At 38.6% G+C, this 22,872-nt stretch overlaps 1 protein-coding gene across 3 annotated transcripts in view; it reads left to right on the forward strand.

Moving 5' to 3' along the window:
* The first annotated feature begins 4,416 nt into the window (after window positions 1–4,416).
* The window catches only part of RALGPS1 (Ral GEF with PH domain and SH3 binding motif 1), a 134,368-nt gene continuing 115,912 nt past the window's right edge, over window positions 4,417–22,872 (forward strand). For 2 of the 3 annotated variants that reach the window (XM_062591026.1, XM_062591028.1), the window contains exons 1-3: window positions 4,417–4,501; window positions 9,194–9,313; window positions 22,606–22,732. In XM_062591026.1, the coding sequence (XP_062447010.1) occupies window positions 22,676–22,732 (57 nt within the window). In that variant the 5' untranslated portion in view covers window positions 4,417–4,501; window positions 9,194–9,313; window positions 22,606–22,675. Of the gene's footprint in view, window positions 4,502–9,193; window positions 9,314–20,358; window positions 20,483–22,605; window positions 22,733–22,872 lie in introns of all 3 variants that reach the window. The other variant, XM_062591027.1, reaches the window with a different exon arrangement.

A 22,872-nucleotide genomic window follows, 5' to 3' on the forward strand; every position in this document is an offset into this window, starting at 1 on the left:
TGGCTTACAGCAGATAGTCTGTGTGCAGGATGCTAGCACAGATGTTACATAGCACTGGCCAACTTGTGGAAATTGCTTTTAGTATGTGAGTATGCAGGACGGGCTGCACTGCAGCAGTTGTGCTTCTTTGACCACCCAGTACAAACTGAGCTTTCTTCTAGTTACGTAAGAACTACATATTTGGAAGCCAATAATGCTGAGCAGGCAGAAGATCAAATATGAGGTCTCACTGCCTGCCAAACACATCTTAAGTTCTAGCATTTAAAAAAAATAAAAATAAAAAAGGTAGACTAGCATCAGGGAAAATCCTGATGCTCTTTCCCTGCAGCTTAACAGAAGGCTTACAAAAGCAGTACTGAGCTCTGCAAAAGTATCTTTCTATGCTCTCATGGTATTATAGATCCCTAACTGTGAATCAGACTTCTGTTGAGTAAGATGTGTTCTTATATAAGTTTGTTTTCCAAAAAATCTTGTGTTGTGCTAAACAAAAGACAACAGATGTAGACAGGAGAGAAAAAGAAAGGAAGGTGTTGGTCAGTGGCAAGTTGCAGTCAGCCACCCTGGACTTCTGCTGGCATTGAAAGAAAGGCAGGCTTTGAAGGATGATATTGAGGCAATTTTGCAAGGCTGATGGAGAATTCATTGGTATGAGGCAGTATCAGATAAAGTACAAAGATGCTTGTCTGAAAACATAGTAAGTAGGCAAAGGACAGTGACCCTGGCTAGATACAAGTAAAATGTTGCTTTTATGTTGATATGATGATAAAAAATAAGTATATTGAGGATGGATGGAAAAGCTCTTAAAAGTGAAGATAAGCAATTGTTTTTTGAAAATAAAATGGGGGAAAACAGTGAAGAGAGGAATCTAAAGAGAGAGCACTGACATGACCAAAGCAACAAGCTTAGAAAACTGTCTGATAAGTCAAAACTAGTCAAGGTAGTCAAATAAAGCAAAAATGAAATTGAAATTATGACATTACAGTCAAATTTTCATACTGTGTACAACAGCATCTATTCAAGGCATGCATAGTGTATCAGAAGATCTCATGGTATCTGAATGCAGACTTTCTTAACAATAATTTCTCTCCTTTTGTCCCAGAAGAAAATTCTTCAGAGTACAAGAACCACAGGGTCCACAGTGCTTGGAGATAATACAGCATAGGTCAATTTTCTGCATAAACTGGCTGGTAGCTTCAGGTAATAGACCCCTTCCTTGCATGTTACTGACACATGAAATAGGAGAAATTGTGAGGGTATATATCAGACTACTTTAAGATTTAAAAATATCTCTGGATTTAATAGAATAATGCAGCCACTTTGGATTTAACATTTGAAAATTACTGAGAGGGGTTCTCTGTAGTTCTTTTTTTCTTCTAGCTAACATTTTGCTGCATAGGATTCTAACTTCAACTAGCTGTATAAAGTGATACACCATTGACCTTGGGCGGTTCAGATTTGTTTAAAGTTGCAATCCATGGCAATAATGACAGTGCCATAGTACAGTATGTATGGTTAAACTTCAACTCATCTGCTTGTTTTAGCTCATAAAGGAGTTTGTCCCTAATAACTTGGAAAATACTTCAGGCTGTTTCAGCACAGGTATCCAATAAAAGAATTGTGTTGTACAAACCAAGACAACTTATTTTCAAAGCAATAATTTGGTAAAGTCCAAAAAAAAATTGTCTCCATTAATTTTATGCCATTTTGACAGACAAATGCATACAAGAAAGTTATGATTATCAAAACTACCTAATGTTTCATCATTCATCAAAGAGGACTTCGAGGTCTAAGGTAGTGCTAAGCCTGAACTGTTTATCAGAACTGATTTCATTTGGTTCATTTCTCCTACTTTTGTACATAGTGTATCTTGTTTCCCTAAATCCTGGCTGCCAGTTTTAGTAGAACAGGTATTGTAAACAGGGACTTACAGGTGTCCAGCGTTGTGGATCTCTGACTCTAGCTAGTGGGTATCAATGTTCTGGTAACATAAAGATTTACAGGACGTCACTCAGCACTGCTATGTGTGATCAGCAAAGGAGATCCAGTGCTGAAAATTACAACTTCTGTAGCAGATTCAGCAAAAGGAAAGATGTGACCATTTCCATACAAAGCCTTACATGGGGATGGGATGCATAGCAGAGGTAGGTTATATTTAAAATCCACACTAGAAATTTTGGCAGAGATTCAGTCAAAACCCCTTAGGAGATGCAAAGTTTTATGTTACACTGAATGGAATATTAATTCTAGAACACATTACTGATAATATCAATTTGTACTTATTTACCCAATGCCAATATTCATTTTATTTGATGCATTTTGGTGATGTGTTATGTAAAATGCTCTGAAATTGGCAACTTTTCTCATTTTGGCTGGGGCATCTGAATTTGGCAACAAGGAGAAAAAGCAGAGTCTGAGATGGACCACTTGTGGAAACAGTACTGTAAGTTACTTCTCTTAGCCAGCTGGGGGTCGGAAGGCAAAGCTTATGTAAAGAAGCATTTAAGAAGGCTAATGAGAAAGTTTGTTTTATGTTAAAAGATTTAACTGTCCTGTGTGTACCTGCAGACACACTCCACAATATTTTTTTAATCAATGTAACCTTGAAACAGCTTGAGGGCAAACTAGAATAGCCAATGACCATGACACTTTGTAGAATTTATTTTCTTGCAGCAATTACCATGGAGAAAAAAACTGAGTCTGATCCCACAGACACTTCATTTCATTACACATATCAAACAGCACATTTCAATTTTACTGTGCACGGATTTAGAAAATATTTAAATTGATGCATTCAATGCATTGAACTACAGACAGAAACAGTTCACTAAAATTTTGGGAAGCTGTATGGCTAATGTTTTTGTTTTTCAAATAAAACTATTCTTCCATGCAATGTGCCAACCTTTCAAAGTAACTCAAGCTGGAAGCTGTTTGTCCTACAGGTACTGCTACGCAATGCACACTTTCCTCTCAAATTTCTGGCTTCAGCTCCGCTAGAGCACAATAGAGCAAATGATTTCCACTCTGTCCTATGCCACTTATACTAGGACACTAAGGACAACAGTTCACAGGCTGCAGTCATTTTCAGAAAATCTAGCTACTAGTATCTCTAGTTTTGTCTACGCATTTATCTTCCACCAGGAGGTGCTGGTTAACTTTTTTTTAAAATACAAGTTACTTGTGGATAATTTAAGTTTTGGGTCGTAGTGGCAAGCTGAAACAGAAACTAAGTTAAAAACAGTAAGATAAATTAGAATTTCCAATCTTTGCTTATTATGATACCCTGAACAGTGACATCGGGTAAGTAATTCCCCATTCTTAGCAGGGAAATGTTCATACCAGTCTTTCAAAAAGGGTACTGCTGTAAAGCAGAAGGGTGCTGCTGTATTCAGGCAGTGGACACTTTCACTTTGCAGTAGCTTGAGCATAAGTTTGGAAACCCTGATTTAGAATCTTCTAATTGTTAGGATAAAGTTAAGCAGAAGCAACTACCTTGCAGACTGTTTTTCCTGAATCCTTGTAGAGATACTAGTGTCCTAGTATAAGTGGCATAGGACAGAGTGGAAATCATTTGCTCTATTCTGCTCTAGCGGAGCTGAAGCCAGAAATTTTAGAGGAAAGTGTGCATTGCGTAGCAGTACCTATAGGACAAACAGTTTCCAGCTGGGGAATTCTCCTAGTGTCTAAAGGATAGCCTACTCTATTGTAGTCTAACAGAATCGTCTATTCTCTAAAGAGTAGCCTAGCCTTTAACAATAGTCTCTACCTCTTATATGATTGGAATACAATTTATATACATAAATTAATTGTATTCCTTCAGCAATTCTGGGGGGAAAATTGTAGGGGAAACACCTTCTCATATAGTGCATTTGACCTCGATTTGGTTCTTGGAATTTTGAGCATCAGTATTAACAAGCACATCCCAGCTCTATGTTAAAAGCTATTTTTGTAGTTTATCCTTGAAATGGATCTTTCTGGCGCGGAAAGAAAGCTAACGTAGAAAGACCTTCACCTGTTCTGGCCTCGCTAGTCTTATGCCCTCCGGCAGTTACCGCCGACAGACGCCCAGCGCGCCGGGCCCGCGGGCACCGCGCGGCGCCGCGGCTCCCTCGGGCCGCCCTGCCGGGGGGCCGGGGCCGGGCGGTAGCCAAGGGCGCCGAGCCGCACCTGCGGGCGGGCGGGCGGACGCTGCGGCGGCAGCTCCTGCGCACTGGCTTCTTATTTGCATGCTCCCGCCCCGGCGCCGCAGCGATTGGCGAGCGCTCCCAGGCGGAGCCTCAATTGGATAGAGGGCCCGTCAGTCTGGCGTGCCCTGTGCCCGTCTCTCATTCCCCTGCGGCCGGCTTGGGCCTCGTCCTTGTCCGCGGCGGTGGCGCGGGCGGGGGGCTCAGCCCGGTGGGCGGGGGCTTCGCCCGGCCCGGCGGGCGGCGGTGGCGGCGGCGGCGCGGAGGGCGCCTCCGCCCATGAGGCTGCCGGGCGGTGCCGGGGCGCTCGCCGCGGACAGGTGAGCGGCGGCTGGGCCCTTCGCCGCGCGGGCGTAGGTGAGCGGTGGCCGGGCCCTGCCCCATGCCCTCCGCCGCAGCCCTCCGCCGCAGCCGCCCGATCGGGCGGGACTTGCGGGCGGCGCAGCCGGGAGCCCCGGCCTCGGCGGCGGACGGCGCGGGGCCGTTAGGCGGCGGGGCGCCGCGCTGAGGGGAGGCCGCCGCGCCGCGCCCGGCCCGGTGCGGCCCGGCTCGGCGCGCGCTGCGGCGGGCGGCCTGGCCCGGCCCGGCCCGGCCCGGCGCCGCGCCCGGCTGCGCGCGGTGGCAGCGGTTCGGGGAGTTCCCGTCGCGGTGGGCTCCAGCGGCGCAGCCGGTGGGCTCGCGCGTGCGGCGGGAGAGGGCTGCGGCGGGAATTCCCAGCCAGGAACTGCGCGGTGCGGTTTGCCCCGCTGCCTGTGGTTCTCGACCAGCAGCGTGAAACATGGAGTCTTCTAGCATTCGTAACTGGAATAACTTAAAAGGAGAGCTGGTTCCTCTTAATGCGGAGAGCACGATAAAGAGCTTGTGGATGGCTGTAGCAATCTGTGCCTGATGGGCCCAGCAGATGCTTCTTAATTCAGATTCTTTTGCCAAGTTGAACCATCATGTTGTAACTAGTAGTTGTTCTTCATGTGTTAAAGCAGGATCAAAAGAGTATGTGATAAGGACTGAACTGTGCAAATTTGTGTTCATTCTCTGAGTGTCTTCCATCCTGTGTGAGAGCACCAATTTGGAAGAAAAATGTTATAAAACTCTTATTTTAACCAGTTCTTTTGTATTTATTTATTTTATTGCATGCATTTTAGATTTACTTTTTATTTGGTGAGCAGTTGCCATCAGCTTTGCTTTTGTTCCATCTAAAGTTTATTTCTATGCTCACAGCACTCTTTGAAATCAAACTGTGCGTGTTGAAATGGTGGTGTATTTATAAGCACTACCAGTGAGAGCTTTAGGAAATGGAAGATCTTTTCATTCATCTTGTATATAAATCTTGTAAATGCCCTTTAACCATATTTATTTTAGTCAGCAAAAACTCCTCTTTCTCAACAGTCAGAAAATGTGATTCTTTTATTGTACTCCAATTTTCACTACACTTCTTTGTCTAAAGCTTTTCTTCCCAAATTTTTGCTCGCATATTTCAGCAGACTTGGGAGATTAGCCCATACAGAGTTGGAGAAAAAAGTTCAACTGAAAGATCATTCAATTTAAAAATCATATCTTCAATTTCTATAATATTAGACCAGCAGCTCAGTCTGTCTTAGTTGCAAAATAGAAGCAACATTTAGAAGAAAAAAAAAAAAGAAAAAAAAGAAAGGAAAGAAATAGATGGCAGTTTGCATAAATTGAAGTTCATGAAGTACCAAAGATTTTGGAGCCAGTTGCAGCTCTTAGAGCTAAAGACGGCAAGGAATAATTGATACCTATGCTGGAAGGGTATTAGAGGAAGTAGGGAAGCTGCCTAGCAATTGTGTTGGTCTGTTGCCATGTGAATTTGGGAAAATCATTAATGCCTATATAATAAACAACCATTCTTCTTTCCTTTTGGTGAGAAACAGGATGTCCAATCAAGTGAGAACTATGAAATATTTTCTGGTTAATAAATTTCAGACAGTATCTCTTGAAGATAAACGATTTCAAAGCCTGAGCACTAGATTACAGATTTCTTCTAAAAATGATGAATACAAGTTAAGATCTCTGGCTGCTAGTCCTGATTTTGAAGACTGGAAGAGCATTAGTGTAGTAGTAATAAAAGGCAAGTGCTTCATCAAGCTTATTCCTTAACATTGCTTATTGTTGATTATCCATACTGAATAAAATAATGGGGAAAATGAGATGGGTTTTATTTCATAAAATATTGAAAAGCTGAAGTATTCATTTATTCAGGCAACATGGCTCTACAAAAAATTAGTATCATCAACATTCATCTTGATGTATTTGTAGGTTGAATTGACCAAGGTAACTCAGTAGCTATAGATACGCTTAATGAAACTCTCTGTGATACTCCAACGTAAAAAATAACAATGCATTATCCTTTCAATTGATTAATAAATTGATTAATTAGTGTCTATCAGACATCTCTGCTAGCTGCTAATGGAAGAATTCTTATTTAATAAGAGTACATCTACAAGGAGTCACAAGAGGTGTGATAGTGTGCAGCTTCATCAGTGATCTGGCAGTGAATATCTGACTGCCACTGTTAGTGTTTCTAAATGACATAACTTGTTAAAATGCTGGGTATGCTAAGCAATCAGCTTCTTCAAGAGGACAGGCAAAAGAGAGTTGAGGACATCAGCTCGGAGCAATCAGAAAAGGAAGTCCTAGTGTGCTAGAGATTTTTTTGGAGAAGACAATACATAGTGGATGCGTATCTTGAACAGTGTGTGTGGTCCTTCTATACCCACCTTCTGAAGGATGTTACAGAATTAGAAAAGCTATGGAGAAAGGTGATGAGTGAGAAGAGAAGGATGTGGTTGCCTTATGAGTACTGAGCAGTAACTCACCATTGCTTGCAAGAGTTGGTTGAGGGAGGGTGTGGTAGCTTTTTAAGGGTACAAGCTGAGAAGGTGAATAGGAAAGATTGTAATTGCCTTTTTTAATGTAAGAACCAGAGGGCATAACAGAAGACTTAACAAAAGCCAGCTTCGAGAGCAGAGATTTTTTTTTCACAAAAAACATTAATTTTCTCACAAGTTAAGCTGCAGAACTCCTCATCAGAGGATGTTGCAGATGCTCCAAGATCATGTAGATTTGAGAAGCATCTGGTTATTTTCATAAGAATAGCAACTGGGTAAATTAATGAGAAGCTCTTCATGCACTTTTAAGTGCAAAGACTTCATCTTTGACTAAGAAAGTCCCTGAACTGCAAATCATGACAAACTGGAAGAATGTTTTGGGGAAGTAATGCTATATGGTTTCCCAATTCTTCTGCTTTTCTTTATGTTCTACCTATGAGCTGTTGTAGAGTTCAGAAGCTGGGCTGCACAGATGATTGGTGCTTCCTGATACAGCTGCTGTTATGTTCAGAATACAAACAAATTAAACTGAAGCCAAAAAACTTTGAATAAAAAATCAGGTTGTATTTCTGGAGAAGGAAAAAGGCTAGATTGGAAATCTCCTATTCTGTTTCAGGAAAAACTTCCTTTGTTCATTTAGTTACTGACCTTAACACAGAGACTAAAAGATTTAAATTAATTTGGTGAAATTTAAAGACATTTGAAAAATGAGGTCAGATTAAGTGATTTTTAATGATCGCTTAAGTGCTATGAATAGCAAGTTAGGTATAATAGTGATGTCACTGCTATGCAAAATAAAAGTATTATGAATCCAAGACAGTTAAAATGTTGAGGGTGGGATAAGGAACAGTGCATGTATTCAAGAACCTAGATCTGGACTGGAATGATGGCGTTTGAGGAAAATATGCGTCCCTTAGAATAAGGAATTGTTCTAGTCATAGAATAGTGTAGCAACCTATTGGGGTTGCTACACTTAAGGGGTCCTAAGGGATCTTTGAAGGTCATCTGGTCCAAATCCATGCTCAAAGCAGCATCAGTTTAGAGCAGGTTGCTTGGGGTCTTGTTGAGTTTTGGCTATCATCCATGTTCTGAGGTTCTATAATGCCTCTGGGCAGCTCATTCAGTGCTTAGGCATTCTCATTGTGAGTATTTTTTTTCCTTATTTATTGGAATTTCCCTTGCTGAAACTAATGTCTGTTGCTTTTTGTTCTTTTGCTACTCACCTTGGAGAAAATACTGGTTCCAACAGTTAAAGCCAGTAATAAGATCAGTTTTTAGCCTTGTGGATGCACAGACACACACACACGAAAAAGTCGATCCTTTTATAAATCAGGACCTTTTGCCTAGGCAAGGAGTACCTACTGTATGTATACTAGAAATCTGAATGAGCTGTGTGTGTATGAAGAGAATGCTTCTTTTCCAGATTTTTTTTTCCAGTGTCAGTAGGAACTGTAAGTATTACAAGAATAGGAGATGCACATTTTTGTGATTGGAAGCTCCTTAGCAGTAGGAGAGTAGAGACTAGTAGAGGCATAGTAGTAACACTGTCTGATCCTCAGTGATTTTTGTTAACTTTAGCAATGCAGCATGGGTTTTAATGGGCTTTAAAGCAAAGTGGGGGAGAAGAAAGGGGTATGTCTAATGTTGCTAGCAAGCTACCTAAACAGAATTTTCTGAAGTTTGTTGCTGGCCATGTTTGCTAGAAGAGATGAGGCTGAATTTCCCAATACAGAGATGGAGGAATTTCTCTCTCCTGTGCCATGTGTTAAGTCTTGAGGAAACCAAAGTGAAGAATGAGTTACTGTTCATAAAGCACCTTGAAAGAAGTCACTGAAACCAATAAGCACACATATGCTAACCTGGAAATCATATAGCTTGACAGAGTGGGGAAGAGTTATAGGTACATATTTGGGAAACATTTAGTTATGAAATTCTTTATATATTGCGTTTCCCTCCCTAGTGTATTGATTAGTTTCTTAACTTTTGGAATTTGTCATGTAAAAAGGAAACTAAAATGGGGAACTGTTACTATAGCCATTCAAAAATGGGAGAGAGAGCTAATAAAAAAAAAAAGTGCATTTTTCAGGTTTGAAATGCATAGTTGGGGAAGAACTGAGTTATGTAACAAATGTCACCACAGTTCTCTTTCCTGCTAATTTACAGGCATGTCATCCTTTTAAGCAAGAGATAAACGTACTCAATAGCCGGGGCAGATCCAACAAAGGATTAATGGACGTGTGCAGCAAAATGGGTTGAGTGCGTGCAGAATTACATTATTACACTGTAAGTATGCGACTGTGATTAAAGTAGCAAGTATTTTCACTTTTTTCATTTGTTTGATACTGAAAATTACAGAAGTGTCTGTTAGTTCTCTTTTGTTTGAGAGACCTGGAGTTGTAATGGAGCCATGACAATATTACATTGTAATACTGCACGTATATTTTTCTGTGATTGCTTTGTTGAGACTCCCCTAAAGTATACTTCTTGAGACTTCCTAAAGTATAGTTCTCTCAAGTGCATATCTTGCCTTTCTAAGCCCTTTCAGTCATCAGAGTTGTTTGAAGGGTAACAGCTTTAGAAAGACGACTTCTGCTGGAGAGAGAGCAGCAGGTTTGTTTTGATCTGGATCAAAATTGTATGGCGTTCTTAACTTGGTGTTTATTGTTCAGTCTCTGTTAAGAACAAGTATTGCTTTTGTGGTCATTGCTGTTAACCTGAGAAATACTTTCCACTGTGATCCTTTCCATATTATACAGCAGTGTTCACTCCCTTTTTTGTTATTTTAAATCGTACTCTTTCTCTTCCTTAGAATTTGCTAAGGCAGAGTTCGTGATCATCTTTCCTTTGGATTAAGTAATTGCCAGTTAACACAGGATAACTGTGTTTACATAGCTTTAAATGTTTATTTTGTTTTACAACCAAATATTTTGTGGAGTTTTTCATTGACCAAAGAGTGAACATTCAAACCATTGGAACCCAGCATACCCTGCAGTTTCAAAATTTTGGTGTAAGCAATCCTGGAATGGCATGTTTGTCCTTGGAGATCTGTCCCTTTGACTTCTGAGACAGGGTAAGTGTCAACAGGCAGCCTGAGTGAGCTGCATTTGTAAGACTGAGTCCTGCAGAATATCAACTGCATAGTGTGGATTGAGACAAATTTAATGCATCACAACAGAGAGTTGCAGTACTCTAGCCGCATTCTTGCAAGTAAGCAGCCACTAGAGTAGCAGTATAGTATTCTTTTCTGTGCCAGAAAAGCAAGAGCAACAGTTCAAGGACACTCCTTCAAAAAAGTGTCAGCAAGAGACTTATCTGGAGAATCTGGTTGGGTAACCTGCTTGAGTTGATGTGTATGTTGCAATCAAGCTATCTTCACACAGTCATCTGTTGGAAAGAGGTTTTTTGTCCTGCTTCCAGAGCAGTTCATGTTAAACCAGCCTTTAGACCAGATGCCTATGCCAGGGTTATTCTCAAAACCAGAGAAAGCCTGAGAAAATTGAAATTGGTAGTCTGATGTTCTGGGAAGTGTTCTCGCTAACTGAATTATCAGCTCTGGTATCAGAATGCTGCAGCTGGTACTTAAATGTTTTGGAAAACCCCTTTCTGCATTATATCTGCTTTGTGTTAGTTTTCACTTTATCATGTGGGTAGCTGGCACCTAAATCGTATTTTCAGACTTAATACCGCATAAAGGTGTTAAAGGATTTCTTTAACCAAAATCTTAAAACTTGATTGTTTTTTTTTCTTAACCTCATCAGAGTCCAAAGCATGGCTCTATTGTGCCAATATTCCCTCCCTTCCATACATACACATTTCATGGATCTGGGGAGATGGCAGCTTTGCTTTTCCCATATCTGTTACTGTCCTGAAAGGCTGCTACTACATACTTGCTACAACTTGGAGAGGATGGAGCTTTGCTTGATTGATGCTTATTTTCTAGGTAGTATTTATGTGTGGCTTGTAAATGTCCAGTCATACTGAGTTCATTAAGCCTTATTATTCCATCATAGAGAATATGAATGTTCCACTAAAATAGTTTCTGTATCATCTAGGAGTATTTAGAAATTAATTAATGAAAAACTTTCAAGTAGGTTGAATTACTGTTGTGTTGAAATGTTAGTCTAAAGTGAGAAATTCTGCAACTATCTGGATTACTGGCTCTAGTATATATACTGGATATATAAGTATATATAGAAGTGTGTATATATAAGCATTCACTGTTGATTTTTACTATGTTGGGTGTGGTGATTTCCACTTCCTTGTAATTATTTCTATTAACAATGCTGCTGTTTCATGCTTTTTTCTTTTTTTAAATGAGAATGAATTTCTCATTTTTATTTTTTTAAAATGAGGATGTGTAGCTTATCCTTCATCTCTGAATGATTATCACAGCGTGCATTTACGTGATAAAAATAGTTATTTACTCATTGTATTTTAATATCTATTGCAAGCTCTATAAGAGGTTGGCTTTTAACTATTCTTAGCTAATTTTCTGCTTTCCTCTGTACTTTCCACTGTAGCTTTTTTTTACCTTTCAATTTTTTCCCTTATTTTCCTATCCACATTTTTCTCCTAGTACCCTCTTTGAGGTGGTTATTCATCTCATTAGATCTTAAGCAGCTTCAGCATTTTTCTTCTTCTCTCCAATCAGTAGCCTATTACTTCCTCTCATTTTTCCGTATGGTCATAGTCTCACGTAAGTTATTTCCTTTTTTCTTTTTTCTGTCCTTCAGGGTTCAGCAGATTTCTACAAGCCTTATGTATTCTTATTCTCTCAATGAGTGGTTTTTAATTCCCATCCATACCTATCCCTGGCTATTTTTCCTGATTTCAGAGCCTCTCATGTGTAAGAGATAACACATACAAACAACTTTTGTCACATACTTGAGTAAAATGTTTTCCAGTTTCCATTGTGTAGTTGTGCTTTTTCTTCCTTATTCTGTCCTTTCTATTCTTTCAATAGATAGTTCCTTCCTAGGTTCTGGCAGTGAAGAAAAAATACAGAAGTGTTCAACTCATTCCTATAAACTTGCAGGCAAGGAACACAGTCCTCTGTCCTTTGTTTGCTAGACTTCAATCTCTGTGTCAGCTTTTTGTGGTACAGGTTCTCCCTGTTATCCCTTCTCGGAAGCAGAATCCGCTCTTGCAGTGACCCTAGGTCCTGTGTCCAGGAATGATCTCCAAGCAGCTCCAGTAGGGTAGGCAAAACCTTCTCCAGAGTTCTTTGTGGCGGGAGCCTCAGATTTTTGTTTTAAAACAAAACAAAATAAAACATTATTTTGTTTGCTTACATGAAGAGTTATAAAAACTTTTGATTTAATTTTGCAATTTTCTATTATTCTCATTTTTTTCCTAAGGAATAAAGCTGCAGTATTCTTCATAACTCAGAAGTGCTTATGCCACACGGTTATCCTCATCAATTCTCTTATTTTCCCGTAGTCCAACTCTGCCTTTCTGTTTTGTCTGTTGTACTGTGCCTAGCATAAACTCTTGTTCCTTGGTCGGTGATGAAGGCTCCCAGGACTACAGTAAATCAACCTCTGCTCCTCAGTACTCAACATTAGTACAGTGACAAAGTGGGAGGAGAGAGAAGAGAGGTTCATTTCATCTGTTTGTCTTCTGTTAAAGGATATTTCACGTTTTTCCCCCTAATTAATTATTTATTGGCTGCTATATTGTTGTAAAAAAAGGTAGTTGTTAAGGCTGTGGGTCTTAAAAAGTTGATGAGACAGCAGGCTTTCTGAATTAGTTTTCTGCTGGAGAAGCAGTGAATGAGCATGGTAGTTGTGGTAAATAACCCTTTAGGCTGAAGAGGGAATATTTAATTATTACGGACCTATATGAACATCTTCGTCATTGGAGTGTAGGTTAAATCAAGAGCAAGGTAGTAATGTAATCGCTGCTTCCTACATTGCAAATCTTTTCCAAAAATATGTTTCTTTTTCAGCCAAAACGATTGGACAAAATTAATACAAATATAAAAGTAATTTGGAATGATGGAAACTGCAAGAGATAAACCATTTACTAGCCCTGGATAAAGTCTGTTATGGAAGATTTAGCGCAGTCCAGTGCTATCTAGCATGGTTTTCTGACTGATTTCACAGTGACCAAATTATGACACTTTCTCTCCATTTGTTTCTGTTATTTTTCTAAGGATGCTGTAAAATAAGTTCTCCAAGTAACTGTATAAAAAACCCCCAAAATCCATAAAGCACGTTTCTCCTATTCTTACGAGAGTATATATTTTGGTAAACTTTCTGAGTTATGCTTACGCATTAGAACATGAGAGAGTTAAGACATTTTGAAAACAGTTTATTAATAAGTTAAGAATCAGTGCCACCTAGTGGAATGTTAAAAAGCTTGACATGTTCTAGAAGTCTTAAATTGGTTTTGGAGAGGAGAGCCCAGAGCTTTTTATGATTGATACCTAATGATAAATTCCGAATTAGAGGCATGAAGCTGTTCAGGAGGTTTCCAGCAAAGGATACTAGATTTTTTTTTTTTTTTTTGGTAGTCATTTTTTCAATTTAAGAAATGCCCACTTTTTCAATAGGAATAGAACATGTGAGATACATCTGCTGACTCTTGATGTTTGAATACCAAATCAGCTTGTAGATATTGCAAAGGCTGTTTGGTGGTACTTAGTACTGCAAAAGTTAATCCGTATTAGTTGCTGGCTGTAACATACTGTTTATATGCCGTTTCAAAATACGTTAATGGTGTGTTCAATGTGACAGGCAGTGTATCCTCTAATCTTGAGAATGGCACTAAATATGAAGCATCAACTAGTTTTGCTGACCCAAAAGAAATTGGAGTGTAACGTTAGATTGGGAATTACTGCTTCAGCTGAGAGGCATTAGCAGTTTCACAATGCAGATGAAAAGGTTGCAGAAGCAGAAAACATATTCTAAATGCCAATAACTGCCCCTCCCCATTGGAAGCAGAGGCATTAGTTTTAACATAATTCTTTCATTTTGGTATCTGCACAGAACAGTGAGATATTTCAGAACGGTGAGATTCCTTGAATGAGAGCTGGTCAAATATTTCACAAAACAGCATGTTTTTTTCCTGTACAGAGCTGGTTCTTCCTTCCCACCACTCTTCATCATCACCTTTTTCTAACAGCTTGGCCTAGTGGACACAGTAAGAGCAGGTGCAGCATTTATTTAACTTGAGAAGAATCTGTGACATTGTGATATGGCAATGCATTTCATGTCAGTAAAAGCTAACAGGGAGCTTAAATCCTCCTGCTGTCTCCCAGTAAGCCTGTATTTTTTCTATGATAAATTAACAGACTGTTCACTGGTTCCCGCTTTTCTCATGGATGTTTACTGCAGAATCAGGATTTTGCACCAACAACTATTTGTCAGTGCTCATGGAATTGCTTGAACAATTATGTACTGTTCTTCTTAATAGCTTCTGCTGCTCTAGAAACATAAAAGCCGCTGCTCTAGAGACATAAAAGCTTTGTTGGTGTGTATTTTCCCTTAAATTTATACATCATGAAAACTGGAGAGGACCCTAGTAATAATTGCTGATGTCTTCTCTATTGCATGTCACAAGACTTTCCTGAATTTTCTTTTGATCCTGGGTTGTGTCAAATCTTGATCTGAAGATTTTTAGAGATGGATAAAACACCACAGTCCCGGGGGAAGGTTTTCAAAGGGTCGACTACCCTCATTATTAGAAATCTACACACTATTTCTTTTCTTAATTGTTTAGGTATCCAGCCTTATTAGTTCTTGCTATTACCTTTACTTAATAGAACAGCTCTTTATTATGTTCTTTTGCTTAAATGGATAGCTTCAATCATATCATTACTTCTTGATACGATAAGTGATGGTAGATACAGCAGAATAGGGAGAGGAGGAAGAGAACACTTAATAATGAACTTGTAAATATAATAAACAGTGTTTAGAGTGAACTTAATTACCAGTAGGTAGAGTGTAAATATGGGGCATAATCAGGGTACAAACAATCTTTCATATCCAGACCTGCTTTCTCAAGCTCGTACTACTTCATGATTTCACTAACTAAGGATCCTGTAGGCTATTTAATAATTTTAAAATAAATTTTGACAATTTGAGAGCATTATTAAGAGCCTTTTCATTAAGAGATTCTGCTTTGCTCTCCTAACTCAGAATCTCAGCTGTACAGTTTCATTATCATTTCAAAAAATAATAAGAAAGGAGTTATTTTTCTTCAGTCTGTAGAATGTCAACATACACTTTGGGTGTAGGGATTGCCACAGTTTCCTTGTACATACATAGTTGCCCTGCAACAGTAAATTCTTTTGAAAATCCTTTGAAAAATTCATCTAATATGAAATGTGACTGCTAAAGTAGGGTATATCCTAGCACCACAACTGAGATCTGAATGTTGTTTTTAACTTGCTTTTGGATATAATTCAGACCAGTTGTGCACGTTCATGAGACTGGGATCTGGCTTCTGAAGTTGTTACTTAAACTCATCACAGCAGCTTCTGGTAGCTGGAATACTCCTGCTTCATTGCTCATGGTTGAATTCCTTTGAGTGTACGTTCACTAAAGATGGAAGTAGGAGAGCTCAGGTGGCTTTACTAGGAGCAGTCAACTCTGGAGTCTCCTTTTTTCATGAGTTAATTTGATTCATCGGCAGTAATTGGGAGATGCTGTAAGAATCAATGTTTCCAGCCTTTTTGCTTGGGAACAGTGTATGATGAGTACTTCACTTAGTTCAACAGTTTCAGATTGTGATCAGCTAATGCAGTAGGCTATCTTGTAGTTAATCCTCAGAGTGTTAACAGTGTGTATGGTGGTTTTGGTTATAATTTTGTGTTGATTCATTGAAGATAGGTCTTGTGATCCTAAATCTGGGACATGCTTTGTTAGCTGCGCTCAATTTCTGTATTCCTGCTGATAGTAAAACAATGTCTGGTATAAATTGCTGCACTGAATGTTGGAGTAGTGTTTCCCCTCAAAATGTGAAACTTCACTGGATATTGTCACAGCCCAGTTCAGGATTTTTTGTGCAGAATGTAAGTATTACTTCCATTGCTTCCTACTGTAGTTAATGATGAATAACATAAGTTTCTCAGAGTAGAACCTGCATGAAACTGGTTCTAACTTGTTCATAGCCTATTTCGTCTATAGGTGGTAGTGTTGCTTAAAGCATCGTGCTACATATTAGGACTTTGTAGTGAAACTGATTCTGAAAATATGTGCACAGGACAGCCACTGCTTAGGAGGATCTTTAGTCACATAAATGTAAAGGCTTTTAATCTTGTGTAGTGTAATTATTTTGTTTCTTATTAAACTGTTAGTAGGCATTTACTATTTGCATTCAGGGTTTTGAATATCCTAGAATTTTCTATGTTGTACAAAATGGCCACAAAGGTTTCCTGCTTGCTGTTGAATTATTTCAAAAGGACAAGTGTTTTTTCATATATGGCATTGTGACTGTTTAGACAATTCAGCCATCCATAGTCTCTTGTACATTATATGCACACATTTTTGTTACGTATATTATATGTGCACATCATGAAAGGGCTCAGAATGCCATAAAAGTAGTGCTATTCTCTAAAGGGAAGAGGTTCGTATGGATCATTTCTGTATTCACTATAGAAGATGTGATCCTTTTTTCTCTTTCCTTTGCAGAAATCACTTGTGAGGAGAAAAGAAATGGGTTTTGAGAGGTGATATTTGGATAGACAGGTACACTCAGGAAAGAAAAGATGCAATGTGATGTTTGAATGTACTAAATATGTCAGAGGGAGTAGTCAGTGAGGAATAAAAGGGTTTTACACCAATGTTCCTTAATGTTTCTGAGGTTTGTGGATCAGCTTCTCTCTAAGTTTGCAAAGGTCCCCATAGCACTTGGCAGCTTCTTCTTTAAAAGGTTACTGTCAGTAGGTAGATCCTTACCAGATGTTTCCAGACTGGCTTGCTGTGTCCCTGCAATGATGAAACAATTTACAGCTGTAAATTGTTCTGATTCAGAAGGATTTTGAAAACTTTAAAAAATATTTTTAAAATATTTTAATGTTTTAAAGATTTTTTTTTTAAATAAAAATATTAACAATTAAACTAAGCAAAGGAAATTTGGAGAAAGATATCCATAACTATCCAAATACGGAGAACAGCCGGTATATAGTTTTAGGTGTCTTGATGCTAAGTCTTTGCGTCTCCTGTTGGTCTTACTGGAGGTGGAAAGAGCAAGATTCTGTCAGTGTTCTTAATTCCTTTATCTTGGTCAATAATAACTAATCATTCTGATGTCTGGTACTAAACTTACTTAGGAAAAGCTGGTAGCTTTCATTTGTTCCAACCAAGTTTATTAGTGCCCAGTCACAGCAGTGCTCTTTAATTGTCTTCACTTAACTAGTTCCGTATCTTTTAGAAAGAACAATTGTTTTTTTGGTAAAATACCAATGTGCATTTTATTAAAAGCCTGCTATGGCTGTGGGCTCATGACTCAGTGATGTCCGGAGAATACCATAACCAATCATAATCACCATAATCAATCAACGAAGGTAGTAAGTAGGCTTTGAAATCAAATGAGAAAGACGGTTAAACTTTGGAGTCCAGAATAGCTGTACCAGGTCTGATCAAAAGTCTGTTAGCCCAGTACATTTTCTCCAGCAGGAAAATCAAAAAGAGCAATGATCATAAGTGATTGCCTAAGGAAGTATGGGAACAGAGTCATCAGTTGGTGTTGCTTCCCCCAGAATGCTCTCCCAGCATTCTGGATCGATGTCACAGGGACTTCCTTTGCCAGACATTTATCTCTGCGATTAAGAGTCTTTAATGACATTTTGTCACTTGGGTAAGTACTAATGGGAATGAGCTCATGTAGCCATTGTATACTTATTATTGAAGAAGTTGTTTAATTTGACATTGCTACTGTCAGAGAATGTCAGTTCTATTTCATAAATAACCGTATCTGACAAATGCTGGTAAAGTAGCGGCCATAAGGATTTTTCTTGTGTTCTGTTTTGATTATTCTCAATTTAATTGATCTTGCTCTGTCTTCATTTTTGCTTTAAAGAAGTAGCCCATGTCTAAATGGGTATGTTAAGTGGGCAGAGAAGAACAGACAGCCTTTAGCAGCATGTACATATGCGTGTTTTTTTTTTTTTTTTTTTTTTTTTTCATTTTGCTAACAGTATTCTATGAATAAGATCTACTGCAAGGCAGATCTTTCTGCAAACTTTCTCTGAAAATACTTTTTTTTTTTTTGGCATACTTTGTATGATGCATCTTTTTTCTTTTTCTTTTGATGATTAATGTAAGCAGATTAAAGGTTCATTTTAAGAAGTAAATGTTATGACGAATATAATTTCATTTTAGTGACTTCGCTGCCTTTTATTATCAGCATGTTGGACGTTTCATAATTTTCAAAACTGCCATACTTCATTCCAGTGTGATTAAAAGGAAGAATTTTTTGAAAATATGGGAGAGTAGCTTTTATTTTAGACGCTTTTAATATTTTTTTTGTGCATAACCTGACTAAAAAGCTACTTTTGTTACTGTAGGTCTGCTAGTAGCTCCAATGTTACTTATTTTGCAAATACTTACTGTGGTAGCAGGCGTAGAAATAATCGACACTGACAGGTTTTCACAAGAATAAAACTCTTTTTTTTTTTTTTTTTTAACTGAAAAAGACGATTGCTCTCCATGACTGACTTTAGTAGAACAAAACAAATGGATGTGTAGATAAATATTTATCTATCGTCTGAGTATGAGATGCAAATCTTGGAAAAACCTGTGCACATCTGAATGAGCAGTGTATTTTTCATGCGTATTTGATGTATTTGGAGAAAAATATATATATATTTTTTTTCTTTTTAGAGTCAAAATACCTAACAATGTAATCTTTATAAGTGCTGAATGTTGAAGGGGAAAAGTATGTTAGTACTTTTACTCTCTGGTATTAGAGGATCTCTGTCTCTTTTTGGTTTACTGAATTTTAAAACCTGGAGTAAAACTCAGCTTGGACAGGATACAAGATCACATATGGGATTTTTCTTTCCCCTTTCAGAGCATTTTTGAGCCCCCGCACACTGGAAAGCCTAGTCAGAAAGGCAGAGGAGGAGGAGACAGGGGAATATTTCTGTGACCCTGATATAAATGCCACATTTTAAAGAAATTACATCATGAAAATTGCTCTTCACTTCAGTACCTCTAAGGACTATTAATACAAGGAACTCCAGACCTAGAAGTACTTTGCAGTCTGCTAGTGCACAAAATATAAAAGCTTATCAGGAAGCAAGATAAAGTAAATTGCTTCTTGGCAAGTTTAACTGAGGAGACCTGGCATTATTCAAAACAGAGTTATTGATCAATCTTATGCATTTCCATAATATCATGAGAGAGAAGTTGGTTTTTGTCCTGTAGGACCTAGTAGCATGACAGATGGAATGAAGGCCTTGCCTGCCTCAAGGAGTAAGATCAGAGGTTTCTTTTATTCTCAAATGCAGCTTTTTCATGAACTTTTCCTGTTTGTGATTCTAGTTATTACGGTAAGGGTGAGGATGCAAAGGGAGATCTGACACTATCCCTAGTTGCATGTATTGAGTATCTGCAAACTGTGCAACTTTTGGGCATTTTGCTAGAACAGTACGTGTACAGGAACCTGTGGCAGTGTTTGTCATCAGACTCACTTGTGTATACTGTGGGGAGTGATGAAATAACCATGAAAAATTGTGCTGCTTTGTTTTTCTTATTCCGAGTTGAATCGGAGCTTGAATTGACTTGATAATTCTGTGAGCACTCCTGTTCTTTGTGTATGCGCAGGCATGCGTGCACACACTTCCACACTTGCACACTTCCACTATTGGTACGTATGTACATACCACATCCAAAAAATTCTTACTAGCTTTCTGTTAGCAGCATACAGAAAGGGTGTGAAGTGTCTGCAGCAGTGCAGATACTTCACACAGTGAAACAGATCTACACAGTGTCTGTATGTTAACCTGTTCCTAATAGCCTGTTTGGGTTTAGTAATTAAAAATGTTCAGATAATTTAGTTTCTTGCCACATTGGTATAATACTGATTCTTTAATTTGGGGAAAGTGTTCTTCTTTCTCCTTTTTTCAGTGTATTTTGCAACACTGGAATGCTGAGCTATTTGAACTAACGTTTGCTGTGCTTATTTTATCTGTCCTAAAGGACAGTGCCAGCAATAGATATAATTTATTTGCTTTTATTTGACTTAAAGTCAAATGACCTTCTGGTGAGACAGGTGTTTGGATTAAGCATTTTTTTTCTGCTGTCCTGAGAGTCTAGATTGTTTTAGCTTTTGTACCCATCTAAACAAGCTTTAATTTAAGGTTTCTTTTGGATTTTCAGATCTGAATTCTTGCAAAGCATCAATTACCTGACAAAGTGAGAGGCAGGTCCTCTGCTAAGACCTTCTCTGAAAAGAATAAAAGAATATAAGCTATGGAAGATCATGTTGAACACCATGATTTCAGTAAGGCTTGTAAATGTCCGTTGCTTTCATACTGTCCACCCAACTAGCTGTCCCCTCATAGTTCTGACACGTCTTTTATTGTAGTCCTATAAAACTTAAGGTAAGAATGTTGTAGTTTTGAGAATATGTAAACTCTGATTCGTGATGCAAGGAGTTTAAATTTTAATTATGTCATGAGGGGGAATTTCTTCACTGTGAAAGTGACAGAGCACTGGAACAGGTTGCCCAGAGAGGTTGCAGAGTCTCCTTCTCTGGAGATCTTCAAGGCCCACCTAGATGCAACCCTGTCTAACATGCTCTAGGTGGCCCTGCTGAGCAGAGAGGTTGGACTAGATGATCTCCAGAGGTCCCTTCCAACCTTACTGATTCTATGATTCTATGACATATTAACTGACAAGATTTCCAGTGACAGAATAAGGCCAAGGCCATATGCATTATCTTGAACAGTGTGGTGAAGGACTTTGGCAGGTACTGTGCCATTGTGGCAATTGTCATTGGGCCATTAATGAAAGAGCAGTGTTAGTTTATTAAGCTACCAGTGAGTATGGAGATGTCCAAAATGCACAGAGCACCATATCTGTGTGAAATTGATTATTATGTTTGAGAATAGAATTTGAATTCTGATTTTGGTTTTATTTCACTTCAGACAAGTAAAAAGAATGTTTGTTTCCATTAGCCTGTTCAGCAGAAACACTGAATTAATTGTAATGTTTTACACCAATAGTCAGAGGTCCCACCTGAGGGGAGAACCTAACATGTCCGTTAGTGGCAATTCTCTGAGTGACGTGAGGAAGTAATCTGAGGGATTTTCTAAATTAGCTAATCTTGTAGTCAAACTTTGTTTTTCTTTGCTTTGTAGATTTGAAAATAAAGTTGCTTAGGATTCCCTTCCACTTTCTGCTTACATTGAATGTTGATTGAAAGGAATGAGTTTTGTGCTTGGAAATTTCTCTTATTGTCATTGAATGAGAGATTTTAAAATGTGTGAATAATCTGTGCTATCTTAATATAGATTTGAATTCATGTCAGTTACTGTCACTTCAGTTGTAGATTGACTTATGATGCCTTCTTACATACAAATTATTTGTCTGAATGAGATGGAACTGAATTAGATCCGTGATATTGTATGTTCACTTATGTCCACATGATGCATATCTCTAATATATAAGAACGGACATATATCCAAGAAAATGAAAAATGAAATCAGATTCCCTGATATCAATAGAACATGATTCTTTGTTCGGTAGTCATGAATATGCCGTAATTATTTGTGATTTATTTGAAGACTGGTAGTTCTTTTAGCTATGAGCATTACTATTGTGATCAGCATGTTTGTTACTTTAGAACTGTAATGTGTGGTTTTGCTTTCATTACACACTTTGTTTCTACAGAAATTTCAACTGGAACAGATTTTCATTCAAGTGGTTAAAGATCGCTTCTTTGTGATACCACATACTTTTTTTTTTTCACCCTTCTACTCTAGTCTTTTGTTTCTGGAGGAAGCTAAAGGTGGTTTGTTACATATATGAAGTTCTAAGTCAGTTTGGAACTGAATCAGTTTGGAACTGAATCTATCTGCCTAAGCTAGTCTGCTTAGAAAAAAAAAAATAGTCTCGCTTCAGTCCATGCTGTTGCTGGATTAGCAGAGATCCTTGAGATTCATCCTTCTAATTAGGGATGGTGATATTGACAGCTTTTCTCCTCTGGAGAACTTCTGTTCTTTGGGGCCTGATGTAAGATGCTTTCAAGCCCACCTGTGTGCATGGGTGTTAGTGGAGGCCTAAGCAGCTGCGAATAAAATTTGTACACTAAGAAGATACAGTGAGACTTCAGTCACCAGTGATGAGATTGTTTTAAGGGTTGAGTAGGGAAACATGAGGAAACACCGTTTCTTTGTTCAGTTCATAGCTTAGATTTCCTGTTTTTAAAGGTGTCTAGCTATACAAATGCTCTCTAGCATGGACTTCATATAAAACTAATTCAACGTAAATGACTAATATATGAGGCTTTTGCATTTCTAGAGGTCTTGGAAGTGGGAGTTAAGGACCTGGCATGGCTTTAGTGATATTCACAAATACTCCTTTACAGTTGATACAGTAAGCATATGTACATTTGCTTCACAGGAATTCTGTTTTCATCATGTTGTCTCACCACTGCTGGCTGAGCTGAAACTTCCTACTTCTTGGGGAGAGCATGTATAAAAGGAATGACCTCATGGCCAATGTGATGATCACCTCCGCCACGCCAGAGGTACAGTTCATTGGTTTTGTTTTGTTAGTTCCCATATCAAAATGGAAGTTTTGGCTTGCTTTGACTTTCACAGAAACCCTTTCCACTATCAGTCATATCAGGCCTGTTTCTTGTAAATAGTGTAGTATTAGACAACAAAG

The sequence above is a fragment of the Rhea pennata genome, chromosome 18 (genome assembly GCF_028389875.1).
Source record: "Rhea pennata isolate bPtePen1 chromosome 18, bPtePen1.pri, whole genome shotgun sequence".
In the NCBI taxonomy this organism is placed as follows: domain Eukaryota; kingdom Metazoa; phylum Chordata; class Aves; order Rheiformes; family Rheidae; genus Rhea; species Rhea pennata.